General features: G+C 44.4%; 1 protein-coding gene across 2 annotated transcripts in view; it reads left to right on the top strand.

The window, feature by feature from the left end:
- Nucleotides 1-2221, top strand: part of ARID1A (AT-rich interaction domain 1A) — a 45597-nt gene extending 43376 nt beyond the window's left edge. Inside the window, exon 20 of one of the 2 annotated variants that reach the window (XM_040424252.1) lies at nt 5-2221. In XM_040424252.1, coding sequence (XP_040280186.1) covers nt 5-1663 — 1659 coding nt within the window. In that variant the 3' untranslated portion in view covers nt 1664-2221. The remainder of the gene's footprint in view (nt 1-4) is intronic. The other variant, XM_040424253.1, reaches the window with a different exon arrangement.
- Nucleotides 2222-21461: the final 19240 nt, after the last annotated feature.

The raw sequence follows: 21461 nt of genomic DNA on the forward strand, positions 1-21461 counted from the left end.
GCAGCTGCCTGGGATACTAGAGTTGCTGGTGGAATATTTCCGACGATGCCTGATTGAAATCTTTGGGATACTCCGAGAGTATGAAGTTGGAGAACCCGCACAAAAGACCCTACTTAATCCTTCCACTCATGGCTCTCACAGGCCAATTTTTGGTGAAGCAGAGTCCAGTGATGAGGACTGCCAACCATTGACAGATGGCGACACCCAAAGTGAGGATGAGGGAGAAGAAGAAAGGAAGGCCTATTCAACACCCTGTAATTCAAGTGAAGATACTCAGCGGCATAGCAGCAAGTTTGACAAACTTCCTGTAAAGATAGTTCAGCGGGAAGATGCCTTTGTGTTGGACTGCTCGCACCAGTTGGGTCGTCGGCAAGAATTTGATAGTGGCCTCTTACACTGGCGAATAGGAGGAGGTGACACAACTGAGCACATCCAGACTCATTTTGAAAGGCGCCCTGATCCTCCTGTTCGTAAACGTCCCCAAACAAAGCGTCGTTCAAAGGAGCAGCATGTTCCTGTTGCAGAGGATACAACTGCCACCATAGATGATGTCTTGTGTTCCCGGTCCAGTTCTTTGCCTCCAGATTCAGGCGAAATCTCTGAAGAGGACTCTGAATTTCAGTTAGGTGGTAGTCCTTCACCACGCAACCGACATGGTCTTAAAATTCTTGAGGATGAACCACGCAGCAAAGATGAAACCCCCCTGTGCACACTGGAAGATTGGCAAGATGCTCTCTCTCGCCGTTGTGTGTGCATATCAAATATCTTGCGTAGCTTGTCTTTTGTGCCAGGCAATGACTTGGAAATGTCAAAGCACCCAGGACTGTTACTTCTCCTTGGGAAACTTGTGCTGCTCCATCACAAGCACCCAGAAAGGAAGCAAGCACCCCTCACCTATGAGAAAGAGGAGGACAGAGACCAAGGAGTTAGTAGCAATAAAGCTGAATGGTGGTGGGACTGTCTGGAAATGTTGCGTGAGAACACACTGGTCACTCTTGCTAATATATCTGGTCAGCTTGATCTTTCCCCGTACCCTGAAAGCATTTGTTTGCCCATCCTTGATGGTCTGCTACACTGGGCAGTGTGTCCATCAGCTGAGGCTCAGGATCCATTTTTAACGTTGGGTCCCAATGCAGTACTTTCTCCCCAGAGACTGGTGTTGGAGGCCCTTAGCAAACTAAGCATTCAAGATAGCAATGTGGACCTAATACTTGCCACCCCACCTTTCAGTCGTCTCGAAAAGCTGTATGGGACATTGGTGAGGTTCCTAAGTGACAGAAAAAACCATGTGTGCAGGGAAATGGCAGTGGTGCTTCTAGCAAACTTGGCACAGGGCGATAGTTTAGCGGCCAGGGCTATTGCCCATCAAAAAGGCAGCATTGGTAACCTGCTAGGTTTTCTTGAGGATAGTCTGGCAGCCACTCAATTCCAGCAGAGTCAGGCTGCCCACTTACATGGACCCTCTGCTCCCTTTGAACCCACAAGTACGGACATGATGCGACGGGCCTCACGTGCCCTGCTTGCTTTGGCAAAAGTTGAGGAGAATCATTCGGAGTTCACACTGTATGAGGCCCGTCTGCTGGACATCTCAGTGTCTCCACTAATGAACTGCTCCGTGTCACAGGTCATCTGCGATGTTCTCTTCTTGATTGGCCAGTCATGACAGCTGCAGTGGATAACTTCCCAGAATGGTTTGCTCCTCCCTTCACCATAGAAAGGAATCCTCCCTGACTGTTGATTCCATACCCTCTTCCTTTCCTTCCTTTTTATTTATGCAAAAACTACGTCTCAATCCACTGTCCGCCCCAGAGAGGAAACCTGGTCACCCTTGTGGAATTTCCCACCCACTCTTCCTCTCTGTGTTTTGGTGTTAACCAAAGCTACTGTATTTCAGTGAATTTTTTTTATCTAGGGGAAGGGGCTCCACTGTAACTAACTACACTTCCCTCCCCCAAGTCTACTGTTTATTAGGCCCACAACAGCCAAGGGATGGGCTCCATATTCTAAGGAGATAAAAGACTTCTGAATCTTCAAGGAAGGAGAAGGATTCCCTTCTTTATCGTAAAAGTAACTTGCCCTACTCCTCACCTTGCAATCTTTAGACTAGAATTTGTGTGCCCTGAACCTTTAAACAGAAGAAAAAATACGAAAAAAAAAAAAAAAAAAAGCTGAAAAGAGACTATACCTTTTTAACTGTGCTGAGAAACCCCGCAGAATCCATTCGGAGCTGGAAAAACCCACAACCTCAGAGACTCCAGATGTAGGTTTTTAAATGGAGAGCGGCAAAAGTCGCTTTTAGTTTCCGGAGGAGAGAGACGCGCAGAGAAGTCGCTTTTCCCCCAAAGTTTCATGTGAAGCAACACCCTTACCTCTTTAAACTTAGATTGTAATAATCGGAGATCGCCTCTTATAACTGGTTTTAACCTTTAGCTTGTAGGTTGCAAGCTGCGATGTCTGTATATATGATGATGTACATTAAAGACACACCTCTTGTATTCCCCCTCAATATTTCCTCACTTTAACCCTCACCGCCCTCACAAGCTCTTTCTTGGATCTATGGAAAAATGGGGGAAGGGTCACGGTTACTTTCCCTGAGGCCCTTCCAACCACCCTCCCAAAGGAGGAACATCTTATAGATGGTTTGACCCACAGAGCAGCAACCCCACCCATCACCTCTTCCCACTTTCACCCTTTGTATATCCAGCAATTCTATCAACTTTTACTTTTTTCCATTTCCAATCAAGGTGTGAGTTGTTTTTTTTTTTTTTTGTTTTTTTTTAGTTTCAGTTCCAACAATTTGACAATTTTTTTTCCAGCGATTTCTGCATATTTGTAGCTCTGAAAAAATGTAAATTTCAGCCTATTCCTTTTTATTTGTTTTATTTTTATTTTTGCTTAATGATATATCATTTATTCAGTATGAAATCTTTATACTCTATGTTCCCGTGTTAAGAATAAATGTACATTAAATCTTGTTAACAGAGTTGTGAAGAGCTTTTCTATGGTTTACAGGTACTGGAAAATACACAACTGCTGATCAGCTAGGTTCAGAGGTTTGTCTGCCCTAAGGGCTCATGCACACGGCCGTAGCCGTTTTTGTGGTCCAGAAATCAGACAAGAATAGGACATGTACGCTGACGTGAAAGTGTCTGCATCTGACCCGCAAAAAAATGTGGATTGGATGCAGATTGTGTGTATGAGCCCTAATTTTGTACGAAACACGACCACAACTTTAAACCTAGTTATGTCCTAAAGCAGGGATGCTCCAACCTGTGGCCCTCCAGCTGTTGGAAAACTACAACTCCCAGCATGCTGTAGGCTGTCCAGGCATGCTGGGAGTTGTAGTTTTGCAACAGCTGGAGGACTGCAGGTTGGGCATCCCTGAGGGACTCATGGGCAGGGTAGTCGTTCTGTGGTCACTTTAGAGCAGCATGAAAATGGGTTTTGCTTTGGAAGTATTTGATGCTCACTGTAATGTATTAGAGCAGCCTTAAAGGGATCTTGATTGAGATTTCATGCTGCCTGTGGTTCAGGGAGGATGAAACTAATGACAGGTTTCCTTTCAAAGAGGTTTTCCACGTTTGTGTTTGGTTGGATATGGTTCATCAGTTGTTTTTTTTTTTCAGGCACCGGAACCAAAACTGAGCCGGAAGCAGAAGGCACTGTCCACTGTGTTAAGCCTCATGCACACTACCGTGGAACACGGACCGTGAGATACCGGCCTGGATTCCTGCTGAGTGCAGGAGCGCACGGCATCATTGATTGCTATGACGCCGTGCGCCCGCTGCTGTACAGTAATACACGTATTATCTATACGAGTGTATTACTGTACAGCAGCGGCTGCACGAAGCGCATGGCGTCATATCAACCAATGACTCCGTGCACTCAGCAGGAATCCAGGCCGGTATCTCACGGTCCGTGTTCCACGGTAGTGTGCATGAGGCTTTACTCCGGCATGCTGCAGCTCAGGTTCCATTCACTGAAATGGGAGTGGAGCGGAACTGCAATACGCCAGCACAGCCACTACACGTGGACAGTGCCTTCTACCTCTGTCCACATTTACGGTTCTAGCACTGGCAGCTGTCGTGCATAGCAGATAGTTGGGGATGTCGGACCTCTACTGATCCGATATTGTTGTCCTACCCAGAGGATAAGTCCTTTGTTTCGTGATTTGTTTCATAAGTAAAAAAAAAAGCAATTCTGACTTTTTACGGCGTTCAAAGTGTGGGATAAATTTAAAGGGGGTTTTCTGGGGCTGGAAATGCTCCATTCATTACACCCTGATTCTACTTGCCTGGCTCCCCACTCCCTGCACCGCTCCTGGTCCATGCACAGCTGCTACATCCAGTATGGGGGGGGGGGCGGCGGCAGGGTGGCATTTCCAGCCTTTGATAACCCCTTTAATTGATAATTGTTTAAGGCTTGTGATGCCAAACGTAAGAAGGGGTTTGTTAACTTTGCAATTTTTTTTTCATCCTGAATCTTTTCCCACAAAATATATATTAATCTACTCTGCTTTTCCTGCTCTATAAACTGCTGCCCGTAACTTGCATTACATTTTCATTGTTAACCCTTTATTGGAAATTTGTCACCACAAATTGTATCTGCCAGTTAAAACCAGATAGTAATGAATCTTTTTTTTTTTTCTCTCCTAAAGCTACTTTCATACTAAAGTTTTTTGTGGATCCGTCATGAATGGATCCGGTTGTATTATGTCTTCTATAGCCATGACAGATCCGTCTTGAACACCACTGAAGGTTAATGGGGGACAGATCTGTTTTCTATTGTGCCAGAGAAAACTGATCCGTCCCTATTGACTTGCATTGTGTTCCAATCCGTTTGGCTCTGCTTCGTCAGGCAGACAGCAAAGCGTTGCAAGCAGCGTTTTGATGTCCGCCTCTATAGCGGAATGGAGACTGATCGGATGCAAACTGATGCATTCTGAGCGCATCCTTTTCCGTTCAGAATGCATTAGGGCAAAACTGATCTGTTTTGAACCGCTTGTGAAAGCCCATGACGGATCTCTCAAACGGAAACCAAAACGCCAGTGTGAAAGTAGCCTAATCTGTTTTATTTTCTGATTGACTACACTGCCCACCAATGATTTTAATGGAGGGGGGGTCATCTACACTGCCCACCAATGATTTTAATGGAGGGGGGTCTACACTGCCCACCAATGATTTTAACCACCTCAGCCCCCAGTGCTTAAACACCCTGAAAGACCAGGCCACTTTTTACACTTCTGACCTACACTACTTTCACCGTTTATTGCTCGGTCATGCAACTTACCACCCAAATGAATTTTACCTCCTTTTCTTCTCACTAATAGAGCTTTCATTTGGTGGTATTTCATTGCTGCTGACATTTTTACTTTTTTTGTTATTAATCGAAATTTAACGATTTTTTTGCAAAAAAATGACATTTTTCACTTTCAGTTGTAAAATTTTGCAAAAAAAACGACATCCATATAGAAATTTTGCTCTAAATTTATAGTTCTACATGTCTTTGATAAAAAAAAAAATGGTTTGGGTAAAAGTTATAGCGTTTACAAACTATGGTACAAAAATGTGAATTTCCGCTTTTTGAAGCAGCTCTGACTTTCTGAGCACCTGTCATGTTTCCTGAGGTTCTACAATGCCCAGATAGTACAAACACCCCACAAATGACCCCATTTCTGAAAGTACACACCCTAAGGTATTCGCTGATGGGCATAGTGAGTTCATAGAACTTTTTATTTTTTGTCACAAGTTAGCGGAAAATTATGATTTATTTTTATTTTATTTTTTGTCTTACAAAGTCTCATATTCCACTAACTTGTGACAAAAAATAAAAAGTTCTATGAACTCACTATGCCCATCAGCGAATACCTTGGGGTCTCTTCTTTCCAAAATGGGGTCACTTGTGGGGTAGTTATACTGCCCTGGCATTCTAGGGGCCCAAATGTGTGGTAAGGAGTTTGAAATCAAATTCTGTAAAAAATGACCTGTGAAATCCGAAAGGTGCTCTTTGGAATATGGGCCCCTTTGCCCACCTAGGCTGCAAAAAAGTGTCACACATCTGGTATCTCCGTACTCAGGAGAAGGTGGGGAATGTGTTTTGGGGTGTCATTTTATATATACCCATGCTGGGTGAGAGAAATATCTTGGCAAAAGACAACTTTTCCCATTTTTTTATACAAAGTTGTCATTTGACCAAGATATTTATCTCACCCAGCATGGGTATATGTAAAAAGACACACCAAAACACATTCCTCAACTTCTCCTGAGTACGGGGATACCAGATGTGTGACACTTTTTTGCAGCCTAGGTGGGCAAAGGGGCCCATATTCCAAAGAGCACCTTTCGGATTTCACTCCTCATTTTTTCCTGAATTTGATTTCAAACTCCTTACCACACATTTGGGCCCCTAGAATACCAGGGCAGTATAACTACCCCACAAGTGACCCCATTTTGGAAAGAAGACACCCCAAGGTATTCCGTGAGGGGCATGGCGAGTTCCTAGAATTTTTTATTTTTTGTCACAAGTTAGTGGAAAATGATGATTGTATGAAAAAAAAAAAAAAAAAAAAAAAAAATCATCATTTTCCACTAACTTGTGACAAAAAATAAAAACTTCCATGAACTCACTATGCCCATCAGCGAATACCTTGGGGTCTCTTCTTTCCAAAATGGGGTCACTTGTGGGGTAGTTATACTGCCCTGGCATTCTAGGGGCCCAAATGTGTGGTAAGTAGGTAAATGACCTGTGAAATCCGAAAGGTGCTCTTTGGAATGTGGGCCCCTTTGCCCACCTAGGCTGCAAAAAAGTGTCACACATCTGGTATCTCTGTATTCAGGAGAAGTTGAGGAATGTGTTTTGGGGTGTCTTTTTACATATACCCATGCTGGGTGAGATAAATATCTTAATCAAATGCCAACTTTGTATAAAAAAATAGGAAAAGATGTCTTTTGCCAAGATATTTCTCTCACCCAGCATGGGTATATGTAAAATGACACCCCAAAACACATTCCCCAACTTCTCCCGATTACGGAGATACCAGATGTGTGACACTTTTTTGCAGCCTAGGTGGGCAAAGGGGCCCATATTCAAAAGAGCACCTTTCGGATTTCACAGGTCATTTTTTACAGAATTTGATTTCAAACTCCTTACCACACATTTGGGCCCCTAGAATGCCAGGGCAGTATAACTACCCCACAAGTGACCCCATTTTGGAAAGAAGAGACCCCAAGGTATTCGCTGATGGGCATAGTGAGTTCATGGAACTTTTTATTTTTTGTCACAAGTTAGTGGAATATGAGACTTTGTATGAAAAAAAAAAAAAATAAAAAAATAAGCATTTTCCACTAACTTGTGACAAAAAATAAAAAATTCTAGGAACTCGCCATGCCCCTCACGGAATACCTTGGGGTGTCTTCTTTCCAAAATGGGGTCACTTGTGGGGTAGTTATACTGCCCTGGCATTTTCCAGGGGCCCTAATGTGTGGTAAGTAGGTAAATGACCTGTGAAATCCTAAAGGTGCTCTTTGGAATATGGGCCCCTTTGCCCACCTAGGCTGCAAAAAAGTGTCACACATGTGGTATCGCCGTATTCAGGAGAAGTTGGGGAATGTGTTTTGGGGTGTCATTTTACATATACCCATGCTGGGTGAGAGAAATATCTTGGCAAAAGACAACTTTTCCCATTTTTTTTTATACAAAGTTGGCATTTGACCAAGATATTTCTCACCCAGCATGGGTATATGTAAAATGACACCCCAAAACACATTCCCCAACTTCTCCTGAGTACGGCGATACCAGATGTGTGACACTTTTTTGCAGCCTAGATGCGCAAAGGTGCCCAAATTCCTTTTAGGAGGGCATTTTTAGACATTTGGATACCAGACTTCTTCTCACGCTTTGGGGCCCCTAGAATGCCAGGGCAGTATAAATACCCCACATGTGACCCCATTTTGGAAAGAAGACACCCCAAGGTATTCAATGAGGGGCATGGCGAGTTCATAGAAATTTTTTTTTTTTTGGCACAAGTTAGCGGAAATTGATATTTTTAATTTTTTTCTCACAAAGTCTCCCGTTCCGCTAACTTGGGACAAAGATTTCAATCTTTCATGGACTCAATATGCCCCTCACGGAATACCTGGGGGTGTCTTCTTTCCGAAATGGGGTCACATGTGGGGTATTTATACTGCCCTGGCATTCTAGAGGCCCTAAAGCGTGAGAAGAAGTCTGGAATATAAATGTCTAAAAAATTTTACGCATTTGGATTCCGTGAGGGGTATGGTGAGTTCATGTGAGATTTTATTTTTTGACACAAGTTAGTGGAATATGAGACTTTGTAAGAAAAAAAAAATAAAAATTCTGCTAACTTGGGCCAAAAAAATATCTGAATGGAGCCTTACAGAGGGGTGATCAATGACAGGGGGGTTGATCAATGACAGGGGGGTGATCAGGGAGTCTATATGGGGTGATCACCACAGTCATTGATCATGCCCCTGTAAGGCTTCATTCAGACGTCCGGATGCGTTTTGCGGATCCGATCCATCTATCAGTGGATCCGTAAAAATCATGCGGACGTCTGAATGGAGCTTTACAGGGGGGTGATCAGGGAGTCTATATGGGGTGATCACCACAGTCATTGATCATGCCCCTGTAAGGCTTCATTCAGACGTCCGGATGCGTTTTGCGGATCGGATCCATCTATCAGTGCATCCGTAAAAATCATGCGGACATCTGAATAGAGCTTTACAGGGGGGTGATCAGGGAGTCTATATGGGGTGATCACCACAGTCATTGATCACGCCCCTGTAAGGCTTCATTCAGACGTCCGGATGCGTTTTGCGGATCCGATCCATCTATCATTGGATCCGTAAAAATCATGCGGACATCTGAATGGAGCTTTACAGGGGGGTAATCAATGACAGGGGGGTGATCAGGGAGTCTATATGGGGTGATCAGGGGCTAATAAGGGGTTAATAAGTGACGGGGGGGGGGGGGTGTAGTGTAGTGTAGTGGTGCTTGGTGGGACTTTACTGAGCTACCTGTGTCCTCTGGTGGTCGATCCAAACAAATGGGACCACCAGAGGACCAGGTAGCAGGTATATTAGACGCTGTTATCAAAACAGCGTCTAATATACCTGTTAGGGGTTTAAAAAAACACATCTCCAGCCTGCCAGCGAACGATCGCCGCTGGCAGGCTGGAGATCAACTCTCTTACCTTCCGTTCCTGTGTGCGCGCGTTCACAGGAAATCTCGGCCATCGCGAGATGACGCATATATGCGTGACTCTGCGCAGGGCTGCCACCTCCGGAACGCGATCCTGCGTTAGGCGGTCCGGAGGTGGTTAATGGGGGGGGGGGGGGGGGGGGTCATCTACACTGCCCACCAATGATTTTAATGGAGGGGGGGGTGTCTGCACTGCCCACCAATGATTTTAATGGAGGGGGAGTCTGCACTGCCCACCAATGATTTTGATGGAGGGGGGGGGTGTCTGCACTGCCCACCAATGATTTTAATACGGGGAGGGCGCACTGCCCACCAATGATTTTAATACCGGGGAGGGCGCACTGGGGGCTGATGGAGATGGCACTGGGGGTTGGTAAGGCAAAAAGGCAATGAAAGGCAAAAGATAACAGTACACCTAAATAAGACACCTGAATTAACGCTCCACAATTCAGCCACTTCCTAAAATGTATGTGATAGAAGGAGGAGGACGGCGTCTTTAAGTGTGCAGAGCAACCATTGGTTGAGGTGCAGAAGCTAGTGCACGAGGAGCTCAATGCATTGTGGGTAGTGAGGGCAGGCGGGATTAGCCTCGGCTGTGAGCAGTGGCAGCCATCGTAACAGAACAGTGAAATTGCAGTTTTATGCAGACTGGTTGCTAAAAGCTGAATCTTCTGAAAAATGGGGTAAGTAATAGTTAGTGATTCTGGAATATCATGGTAATAGTAACTACATATATGAGAATTGAAGTTAGGGTCCAAATGTGACAATTATCCTTTAAAAACTAGTCATTTTCTGATGAAATTTCCTTTAAATTTCAAACTACAGTACACTGAAATCATGTGCTTTTACTCATACAAATGGCCACCCCCATAAAAAAAAAGTGGTGCCCCAAATAAGCAGATCTGATGCGGACCAAAAATACGGTTGTGTGCGTGGGACCTGGTGTGTATACAGATATGGTTGTCACTGATGGTACAAGAGTACTGAAACTTTCCCATAAGACTATATATCAATCCCTTCTGCTCTATAATATGCTGCCCGCAGATTGCATTTTATGGCGGCAGGTCCTCTAAGGGGGGTTTACCAGGATTATGGCTGGAGCTTGTAGTACATTACAAAATCATACTCTCCTGCTCCATTTGGTGATCTTCTGGTCCCCTGCCTATTTACGTCCAGCTGCCGTCATGTGTCATTTGCATATGTGCTACTTGGGTACTTGTCACTGCGAAGGCCAGTTTCTGTCTGTACCCTGGCCTGAAACGAGTAGAAGATTGCCGAACGGAGTGGTAGGTGTGTGTGTGTGTGTGTGTGTATATTTATATAATATATATATACATATACACTCGCCTAAAGAATTATTAGGAACACCATACTAATACGGTGTTGGACCCCCTTTTGCCTTCAGAACGGCCTTAATTCTACGTGGCAATGCTTCAACAAGGTGCTGATAGCATTCTTTAGAAATGTTGGCCCATATTGATAGGATAGCATCTTGCAGTTGATGGAGATTTGAGGGATGCACATCCAGGGCACGAAGCTCCTGTTCCACCACATCCCAAAGATGCTCTATTGGGTTGAGATCTGGTGACTGTGGGGGCCATTTTAGTACAGTGAACTCATTGTCATGTTCAAGAAACCAATTTGAAATGATTCGAGCTTTGTGACATGGTGCATTATCCTGCTGGAAGTAGCCATCAGAGGATGGATACATGTTCTCATTCTGTTTACGCCAAATTCGGACTCTACCATTTGAATGTCTCAACAGAAATCGAGACTCGTCAGACCAGGCAACATTTTTCCAGTCTTCAACAGTCCAATTTTGGTGAGCTCGTGCAAATTGTAGCCTCTTTTTCCTATTTGTAGTGGAGGTGAGTGGTACCCGGTGGGGTCTTCTTCTGCTGTTGTAGCCCATCCGCCTCAAGGTTGTGCGTGTTGTGGCTTCACAAATGCTTTGCTGCATACCTCGGTTGTAACGAGTGGTTATTTCAGTCAACGTTGCTCTTCTATCAGCTTGAATCAGTCGGCCCATTCTCCTCTGACCTCTAGCATCCACTAGGCATTTTCGCCCACAGGACTGCCGCATACTGGATGTTTTTCCCTTTTCACACCATTCTTTGTAAACCCTAGAAATTATTGTGCGTGAAAATCCCAGTAACTGAGCAGATTGTGAAATACTCAGACCGGCACGTCTGGTACCAACAACCATGCCACGCTCAAAATTGCTTAAATCGCCGTTCTTTCCCATTCTGACATTCAGTTTGGAGTTCAGGAGATTGTCTTGACCAGGACCACCCCCTAAATGCATTGAAGTAACTGCCATGTGATTTGGTTGACTAGATAATTGCATTAATGAGAAATGGAACAGGTGTTCCTAATAATTCTTTAGGTGTGTGTGTGTGTGTGTGTGTGTGTGTATATATATATATATATATATATATATATATATATATATATATAATATTTTTATTTATTTTTTGCAAGAAAAAGTATGTGAACCCTTTGGAATGATATGGATTTCTGCACAAATTGGTCATAAAATGTGATCTGATCTTCATCTAAGTCACAACAATAGACAATCACAGTCTGCTTAAACTAATAACACACAAAGAATGAAATGTTACCATGTTTTTATTGAACACACCATGTAAACATTCACAGTGCAGGTGGAAAAAGTATGTGAACCACTAGACTAATGACCTCTCCAAGAGCTAATTGGAGTGAGGTGTCAGCCAACTGGAGTCCAATCAATGAGATGTGTTGGTTACAGCTGCCCTGCCCTATAAAAAAAACACACCAGTTCTGGGTTTGCTTTTCACAAGAAGCATTGCCTGATGTGAATGATTCTTCGCACAAAAGAGCTCTCAGAAGACCTACGATTAATAATTGTTGACTTGCATAAAGCTGGAAAGGGTTATAAAAGTATCTCCAAAAGCCTTGGTGTTCATCAGTCCACAGTAAGATAAATTGTCTATAAATGGAGAAAGTTCAGCACTGCTGCTACTCTCCCTAGGAGTGGCCGTCCTGTAAAGATGACTGCAAGAGCACAGCGCAGACTGCTCAATGAGGTGAAGAATCCTAGAGTGCCAGCTAAAGACTTACAAAAGTCTCTGGCATATGGTAACATCCCTGTTAGCGAATCTACGATACGTAAACCACTAAACAAGAATAGATTTCATGGGAGGATACCACAGAGGAAGCCACTGCTGTCCAAAAAAACATTGCTGCACATTTACAGTTTGCACAAGAGCACCTGGATGTTCCACAGAAGTACTGGCAAAATATTCTGTGGACAGATGAAACCAAAGTTGAGTTGTTTGGAAGAAACACACAACACTATGTGTGGAGAAAAAGAGGCACAGCACACAAACATCAAAACCTCATCCCAATTGTGAAGTATGGTGGTGGGGGCGGCATCATGGTTTGGGGCTGCTTTGCTGCGTCAGGGCCTGGACGGATTGCTATCATCGAAGGAAAAATGAATTGCCAAGTTTATCAAGACATTTTGCAGGAGAACTTGAGGCCATCTGTCCACCAGCTAAAGCTCAACAGAAGATGGGTGTTGCAACAGGACAACGACCCAAAGCATAGAAGTAAATCAACAACAGAATGGCTTAAACAGAAGAAAATACGCCTTCTGGAGTGGCCCAGTCAAAGTCCTGACCTCAACCTGATTGAGATGCTGTGGTATAACCTCAAGAAAGTGATTTATACCAGACATTCTAAGAATATTGCTGAACTGAAACAGTTCTGTAAAGAGGAATGGTCAAGAATTACTCCTAGAAGTTGTGCACGTCTGATCCGCAACTACAGGAAACGTTTGGTTGAAGTTATTGCTGCCAAAGGAGGTTCAACCAGTTATTAAATCCAAGGGTTCACATACTTTTTCCACCTGCACTTGAATGTTTACATGATGTGTTCAATAAAAACATGGTAACATTTCATTATTTGTGTGTTATTACTTTAAGCAGACTGTGATTGTCTATTGTGACTTAGATGAAGATCAGATCCCATTTTATGACCAATTTGTGCAGAAATCCATATCATTCCAAAGGGTTCACATACTTTTTCTTTCAACTGTGTATATGTATATATATATGTGTGTATGTGTGTGTGTGTGTGTATATATATATATATATATATATATATATATATATATATAATATTCCTGATTAAAAGTTTAAGACTACTTGAAAAATGGCAAAAAATCATATTTAGCATGGCTGGATCTTAACAAGGTTCCAAGTAGAGCTTCAACATGCAACAAGAAGAAATGGGGGTGAGAAAACATTTTTGAGCATTCAATTTAATGGCAACAACGAATAAACTGAAACGGGCTGTTTTTCAGCTGATCAAAAGTTTAGGACCACACCTCCAAAAAATAAAAAATAACACCCCCCCCCCCCCCCCCAAACACAGAAATCCACCTTCCAAACATGAACTCAGTAATGAGTAGCTCCGCCGTTATTGTTTATCACTTCAAAAATTCGTTTTGGCATGCTTGATGCAAGCGTTTCCATGAGGTGAATGGGAACATTTCTCCAAGTGGTGAAGACGGCCGCACGAAGGCCATCTACTGTCTGGAACTGTTGTCCATTTTTGTTAACTTCCCTTGCCATCCATCCCCAAAGGTTCTCAATTGGATTTAGATCAGGGGAGCACGCAGGATGGGCCAAAAGAGTGATGTTATTCTCCTGGAAGAAGTCCCTTGTCAGACGAAGGCCTTCAGTCATGAGGAATGCTCTGCAACATCTGGACATAGCCAGTGGCCGTTTGACGCCCCTGCACTTCCTGAAGCTCTATTGTTCCACTGAAGGAAAAAGCACCCCAGACCATTATGGCGCCCCCTCCACTGTGGCGCGTAGAAAACATCTCAGGTGGGATCTGCTTGTCATGCCTGTAACGTTGGTAACCATCAAGGTTAAATCATCAGAGAATAAAACTTTCTTCCACCTTTTGAATGTCCCATGTTTGGTGCTCTCTTGCAAAGTCCAAACGAGCAGTTCTGTGGCGTTCAAGGAGACGAGATCTTTGAAGACGTTTTTTGTTTTTGAAGCCCTTCAGTCTCAGATGTCATCTGATGGTTATGGTGCTGCAGTCAGCACCAGTAAGGGCCTTAATTTGGGTCCAGTGTCTTGACGGACAGCCAATTGGATCCTCCAGCTCAGTGCTGATGAAATTTTTTTGGGTCTTCCACTTGACTTTTTTGTTCCATAACCCTCAGGATCATTTAAGAAATTCCAAATGACTGTCTTACTGTGTCCCACCTCAGCAGCGATGGCACGCTGTGAGAGACCCTGCTTATGCAGTTCAACAACCCGACCACGTTCAAAAAGGGAGAGTTTTTTTGCCTTTGCCACCACAACGTGTGACTACCTGACAGAAAATGACAATGAATCCACATCTTTACACAGATTTGGCCTTTTTAAAGGCACGTGTTCCTAAAATTTGGATCAGCTGAAAAACAGCCTGGTTCAGTTTAATCGTTATTTTCAATTAAAATGTTTTGCCATTTTTCAAGTGGTCTTAAACTTTTGATCAGGACTGTGTGTGTATGTATGTGTATATATATATTAATTACACAGTGCTGCCTATAATTATAACTTTGTTACTTTTATTCAACCAGCAAGTAATTTTTTTGACTGGAAATGACATAGGTGTCTCCCAAAAGACTATGTACAAGAGGCATTATTGCGGAAAAAAAAACATTTCTCAGTTTTTTTATTTACATTTGAGCAAAAGGTGTCCAGTCCAAAATTATTCATACCCTTCTCAATCAATAGAAAAGCCTTTATTGGCTATTACAGCAATCAAACGCTTCCTATAATTGCAGACCAGCTTTTTGCATGTCTCCACAGGTATTTTTGCCCATTCATGTTTTAGCAATGAGCTCCAAATCTTTCAGGTTGGAGGGTCGTCTTGCCATCACCCTGATCTTTAGCTCCCTCCACAGATTCTCAATTGGATTCAAGTCTGGACTCTGGCTGGGCCACTCCAAAACGTTAATGTTGTCTGCTTATCATTTCTTCACCACTTTTGCTGTGTGTTTTGTGTCTTTGTCATGCTAAAATGTCCACTGGTGCCCAAGGCCGTTTCTCTGCAGACTGCCTGATGTTGTCGTTGAGAATCCTCATGTATTGCTCTTTTTTCATGGTGCCGTTTACTGTGATTAGGTTCCCTGGTCTATTGGCTGAAAAACACCCCCAAAGCATTAGGTTCCCACCACCATGTTTGACAATGGGGATGGTGTTCTTTGGGTTGAAGGCTTCTCCTTTTTTTACGCCAAATGAAGGAAACCTCATTGTGACCAAAAATTTTGTTTTATCTGACCATAACACAGAAGACCAGAAGTCGTCTTTGTCCAGATGAGCTTTTGCAAATGTAAATAAAAGCTGAGATTTTTTTTTTTTTTCCACAATAATGCGTCTTTTACATCGTCTTATCTTTTTGGGAGACACCTATGTCATTTCCTGTCAAAAAATTACTTGCTGGTTGAATAAAAGTAACTAAGTCAAAATTTGCCTGGGGTATGAATAATTATGGAGATAGATATAGATAGATAGAGATGAAAAAGTGGCAACGTATATGCACAAACGTTTTCGGCCTTATTGGGCCTTCGTCAGGCACTAAAAAAGTAATTTTGACAACATTCAGTCTATATATACATGATTGACAGTTTACATGTTACATCTTTGATATCAAGTACATACATTGCAACAAAATTTGCCGTCTTTTCCTTTTATAAGTAGAAAACAATGCGTGTCAGTAAATTTATCATGACAGTCGTATCTGTTAAATAGTTTATAAGGAAAATATCCACATATGTCTTTTATGATTTCCTCAAATTATCTGATGGCAGCTAAATCTTTAGAATGATTGCATTCTATGATGACAAGCTATCTAAAGTGTTCTTATATTGCATTATATCTCTAAAGACAAAACCAGAAGGAGTAACAGATATCTAAAGCTAATATGTAGTCTTACCTATGCCGCCAGAGGTGAGAGGGTGAGTATAGATGGGAAGATGGAGCGCTCCGGACGCCACACTGTACATCTAACTGTGTCTCTGGTGTCCCGGTCCCGCTTTTAATCTGTTTGCGGTGCCGGAAGGACGGCCGTCTGAGGCAGGAAGTGCGGCCGGCGTGCGTTCCAGGAAAGCGGAAACGAGCGATGGAACGCAAGATGCGTTCCAACTGACAGGAAGTAGAGGCTATGTGCGCTCCAAAGACCGGAAATGACGCCGGTGAAGCGCACTGGATAAGGGCTGGTATAAGGAAAAACTATTAACTAAAAGAGGTACGAAGTTTTGAAAAAAGGATACCTCCTGCGGCATGGTCCTAGTGGATCTATCTAGGATACCTGTGGGGATGGTGAAAAGTATAGAAATTAATGTTGGAAGAAAAATGACAGATGGATAAACTATGGCCATATGTAGATACTGACAATATGATGATCACATAGAAATACATATTTTGCATAAACATTGAATGATTATTAGTGGTGGCCGTCAGGTCATAGTTATCTCAACTGCAATTGATATAGGCTGGAACAGTCATGGAAGTCACAAACGCATAAAGTTCATATTCTCTGTTTAGTCCTTTGGGAGACAGGGTTTGTAAAGTATGGATCCAGAATGCCTCCCTGTGTTTCAGCATCCTGGATCTGTCTCCCCCTCTTCTCGGGGGTAACACCTGTTCAATTATTTGGAATTTCAATTGTGAAATATTATGGTGGACCTGGTCAAAATGGCGTGGGAGTGGTAGTAGAAGGTTCTGACGGCGAATTGTGGACTTATGTTGAGATATTCTGTGTCTGATTGTTTGTGTAGTTTCGCCTATGTTATTAGTCCGCAAGGACATTTGATGGAGTACACTACATAGTCTGTCTCGCAGGTGAAGTAGCCTTGAATTTTATACGGTTTGCCTGTATGTGGATGGGAAATAATAGAACCTTTTTGTACGTTGCTGCATTGTGCGCAATGCAAGCACGGGAAAGTGGCAGTTTTTTGAGTTTGAAAAAATAATTGTCTTGGGTGTGATCTAGATGGGCCTGTGTCTGCTCTGATAAGAAAATCCTTGATGTTTTTAGGTCGACGATTGCACGGGAGAATGGGGTTCCTTTAACTTGAAGCGTCCCCCTTCTAGTTAGAATATTCTACGAACTGTGTACATGACCGCTGCCTGGCAGCACCCGATCTCTTACAGGGGGCTGTGATCCGCACAATTAACCCCTCCGGTGCTGCACCTGAGGGGTTAATTATGCATATCATAGTTCCCTGTAAGAGATCAGGGGCTCCCAGGGGGCAGACCCCCCTCCCTCCCCAGTTTGAATATCATTGGAGGCCAGTGTGCGGCCTCCCCCTGCCCCCCCCTCCCCCCCCCCCCTCCCTCCCTTTATTGTATTATCATTGGTATGCGGCCTCCCCCGGCCCCCCCTCCCTCCGTTTATTGTATTATCATTGGTGGCCAGTGTGCGGCCGCCCCCCCCTCCCTTTATTGTATTATCATTGGTGTGCGGCCTCCCCCGGCCCCCCCTCCCTCCCTTTATTGTATTATCATTGGTGTGCGGCCTCCCCCGGCCCCCCCTCCCTTTATTGTATTATCATTGGTGTGCGGCCTCCCCCGGCCCCCCTCCCTCCCTTTATTGTATTATCATTGGTGGCCAGTGTGCGGCAATAGAGGGGGGGCGGGGGGGGGGGAGCCGCACACTGGCCACCAATGATAATACAATAGAGGGAGGGGGAGGCTGCACACTGGCCACCAATGATAATACAATAGGGGGAGGCCGCACACTGGCCACCAATGATAATACAATAGAGGGAGGCTGCACACTGGCCACCAATGATAATACAATAGGGGGAGGCCGCACACTGGCCACCAATGATAATACAATAGGGGGAGGCCGCACACTGGCCACCAATGATAATACAATAGAGGGAGGGAGGGGGAGGCTGCACACTGGCCACCAATGATAATACAATAGGGGGAGGCCGCACACTGGCCACCAATGATAATACAATAAAGGGAGGGAGGGGGGCCGGGGGAGGCCGCACACCAATGATAATACAATAGAGGGAGGGGGAGGCTGCACACTGGCCACCAATGATAATACAATAGGGGGAGGCCGCACACTGGCCACCAATGATAATACAATAGAGGGAGGCTGCACACTGGCCACCAATGATAATACAATAGGGGGAGGCCGCACACTGGCCACCAATGATAATACAATAGGGGGAGGCCGCACACTGGCCACCAATGATAATACAATAGAGGGAGGGAGGGGGAGGCTGCACACTGGCCACCAATGATAATACAATAGGGGGAGGCCGCACACTGGCCACCAATGATAATACAATAAAGGGAGGGGGGGGGCCGGGGGAGGCCGCACACTGGCCACCAATGATATTACAATAGAGGGAGGGGGGGCTGCACTGGCCACCAATGATATTCAAACTGGGGAGGGAGGGGGGTCTGCCCCCTGGCAGCCCCTGATCTCTTACATGGGGCTATGATATGCACAAATAACCCCTCAGGTGCAGCACCTGAGGGGTTAATTGTGCGGATCACAGCCCCCTGTAAGAGATCGGGTGCTGCCAGGCAGCAGGGGGCAGTCATGTACACAGTTTGTAGTATATTCTAACTAGAAGCGTCCCCTTCACTATGGGAACGCCTCTGTTAGTGAAAACTCATCTCTGAAAAAGCTTTCATACAGACGGATCTTTGGATCCGTCTGTATGAAAGTAACCTACGGATCGCGGACGCCAATCTTGTGTGCATCCGTGTTCTTTCACGGACCCATTGACTTGAATGGGTCCGTGAACCGTTGTCCGTCAAAAAATAGGACAGGTCATATTTTTATGACGGACAGGAAACACTGATCACGGATGCAAAACTGTGCATTTTCCAATTTTTCCACGGACCCATTGAAAGTCAATGGGTCCGCGAAAAAAAAACGGCACAACGGCCACGGATGCACACAACGGTCGTGTGCAGGAGGCCTAATAGTTTCAGAACAGCTGGAGTGTTGGAGGTTGCTGATAGCTGCTTTAAGGCAGAACCTACACAGAATATAACAAAAAAAGGAACTAGACCAGTGGTGGCGAACCGTTTAGAGGCCAAGTGCCCAAATTGCAATCCAAAACCCACTTATTTATTGCAAAGTACCAATGTGGCTACTTATCCTGAATACTACAGTCCAGTATAGTATATCTTCCATGTACCTTTATCATGTAGCTGTAATAGCCTGCCTACATTCAGTGCGCTGCCTGTGCTGTTCATAGTGCGCCCTGCTCTGATGGATGGCAGGAATAGTCTAAGGTATATCGGTACACCATTTATCCAGGGTGCGGGTGCCCACAGAGAGGGAACTGTGTCGCCTCTGGCACCAGTGCCATAGGTTCGCCACCACTGTACTAGACCCTCTTCTGGTGGTGAATGAGGCTTCGGAGGGCTTTTCTTGCTAGAACAGGAAATTTAGAGTGTTCAAAAATACAAGGGCTTTATGGGGTTGAGGCCTGAAGGTATGTTCACACATAGCAGATTTGTTGCAGAGAAAATACATCATAATGGCCTTGTTTCTGTAAATCCCAGTTAGAGCTCATTCACACGACCGTGTGCTGCAGACCGCAATCATGGGCACTGACCGTGGGGCAGCCGCATGCCTCCCCAAGTTATATTGTTTTTCTCAACAGAAGCACGGAACGGAACTCCGTAGTGCTTCTGTGGGGTTTCGTTCCGTGCTTAGGTTCCCTTCTGCATCTCTGGATTTGCAGACCCATTCAAGTGAATGGGTCTGCATCCATGATGCAGAATGCACACGGCCGGTGTCTTGTGTATTGCGGACCCGCTGTATGTGGGCTGCACTACGGCCATGTGAATAAGCCCTTAGATGAATGGGACAGCAGCGTGTGACGCTGTAAAGGAGTGTCAATGTATTGGAGCTGTGGCCTGCCATCTTGTTGATTGAATGTTTGGAAAGCGCTGTGGAATATAGTAGCGCTATATATGTTCATCAAATAAATATAAAAAAAATGTGGCGTACATGCTATAATGGCATTTCCTTATGGGTTGTAAGCTGATCACTAACGGACAGATGGACCTTCTCCCCTGCACAGTGCCCTGTAGGTGCTTCAGTCAGATTGTGAGGGCACAGGCATCTTGAACTGCTGCCGCTTGCGTTTTCTGCTAGTATTTATTTTCTAGTGGTGTCCTCGTATGTGGTATTGGTGGCCTCATTATGTAAGAGAAGTTTAATCCCTGCATATGCTGTCGTCTGGCATGTGGGTACAGGTACACAAAGTTTTGTGGCGCAGGCACTTGAAGTCGCCAGCCTGGCAGAAGAGGCTTGAGGTGACGTATCCTGTTCTTGAGTGTTTATAGCTCTTCTGCAGCTCCATCTTCATGACCGCTACATTAGGCTACATTCACACGGCTGTACCAGGTTTGTGGTCTGCAAAACGCAGATGCCGGCTGTGTGGGGCCCATTGTCAAAATGGCTATTTTAGTTTGCAAACCGGACATGTTCTAAAATCTGTGGCACGGATGTGGGCAGCACACAGATGCCATCCATGTGTTGGCTGCATTTTTTGCGACCCCATAGAAATGAATGGATGTGTGTGATCCGTAAAAAATAAAAAATGTGGAATGGATGCAGACCAAAAGTCCAGATGTGTGACTAGGGCCTTAATTTGCATTGCGGTATTCCTCTTGTTCTCCATATGAAGCTAAATACATGACCTCTCTTTAGGCTGCTTTCACACAAGGCAGATTTTGTAACAAAACACCTGCTGGGAAAATCCGTTCCATTCACCGGATTGAGGCAACTTTCCGGCAGAGGATCTCCATACCGAAATTAAACGGATCAGTTTTGATTTTGCACATCAGGACGCATCTGTTCCGTTAGGATGCGGTCGTGTGAAGTCAAAACGGGAAAAAAAAAGTTACATGTACATAAAAAAAAAAAAACTGATCCGTCACCATTGACTGACTTTGTTTTTAGGGATGAGCGAGTTTCATATTTTGAAATTGCTTTTTGGTTTGTGTTGTGGTATTTACTGAATTGCGTTATGGATTCCGTTACCACGGACCAATGCCTTTAGAGGCATTCCGTTATTCATTCCATCATAATAGAAGTCTATGGCCAGCATAATGGAACACCTAGCTGATTTTCTAATTGTCTGCCAGGTGTGAACGCACCCTTTAGGAAACCAAACACTACCAGTAGGAATAGGAGGTGATTTGGAG

This window comes from Bufo bufo, chromosome 3, assembly GCF_905171765.1.
Source record: "Bufo bufo chromosome 3, aBufBuf1.1, whole genome shotgun sequence".
In the NCBI taxonomy this organism is placed as follows: Eukaryota; Metazoa; Chordata; class Amphibia; order Anura; family Bufonidae; genus Bufo; species Bufo bufo.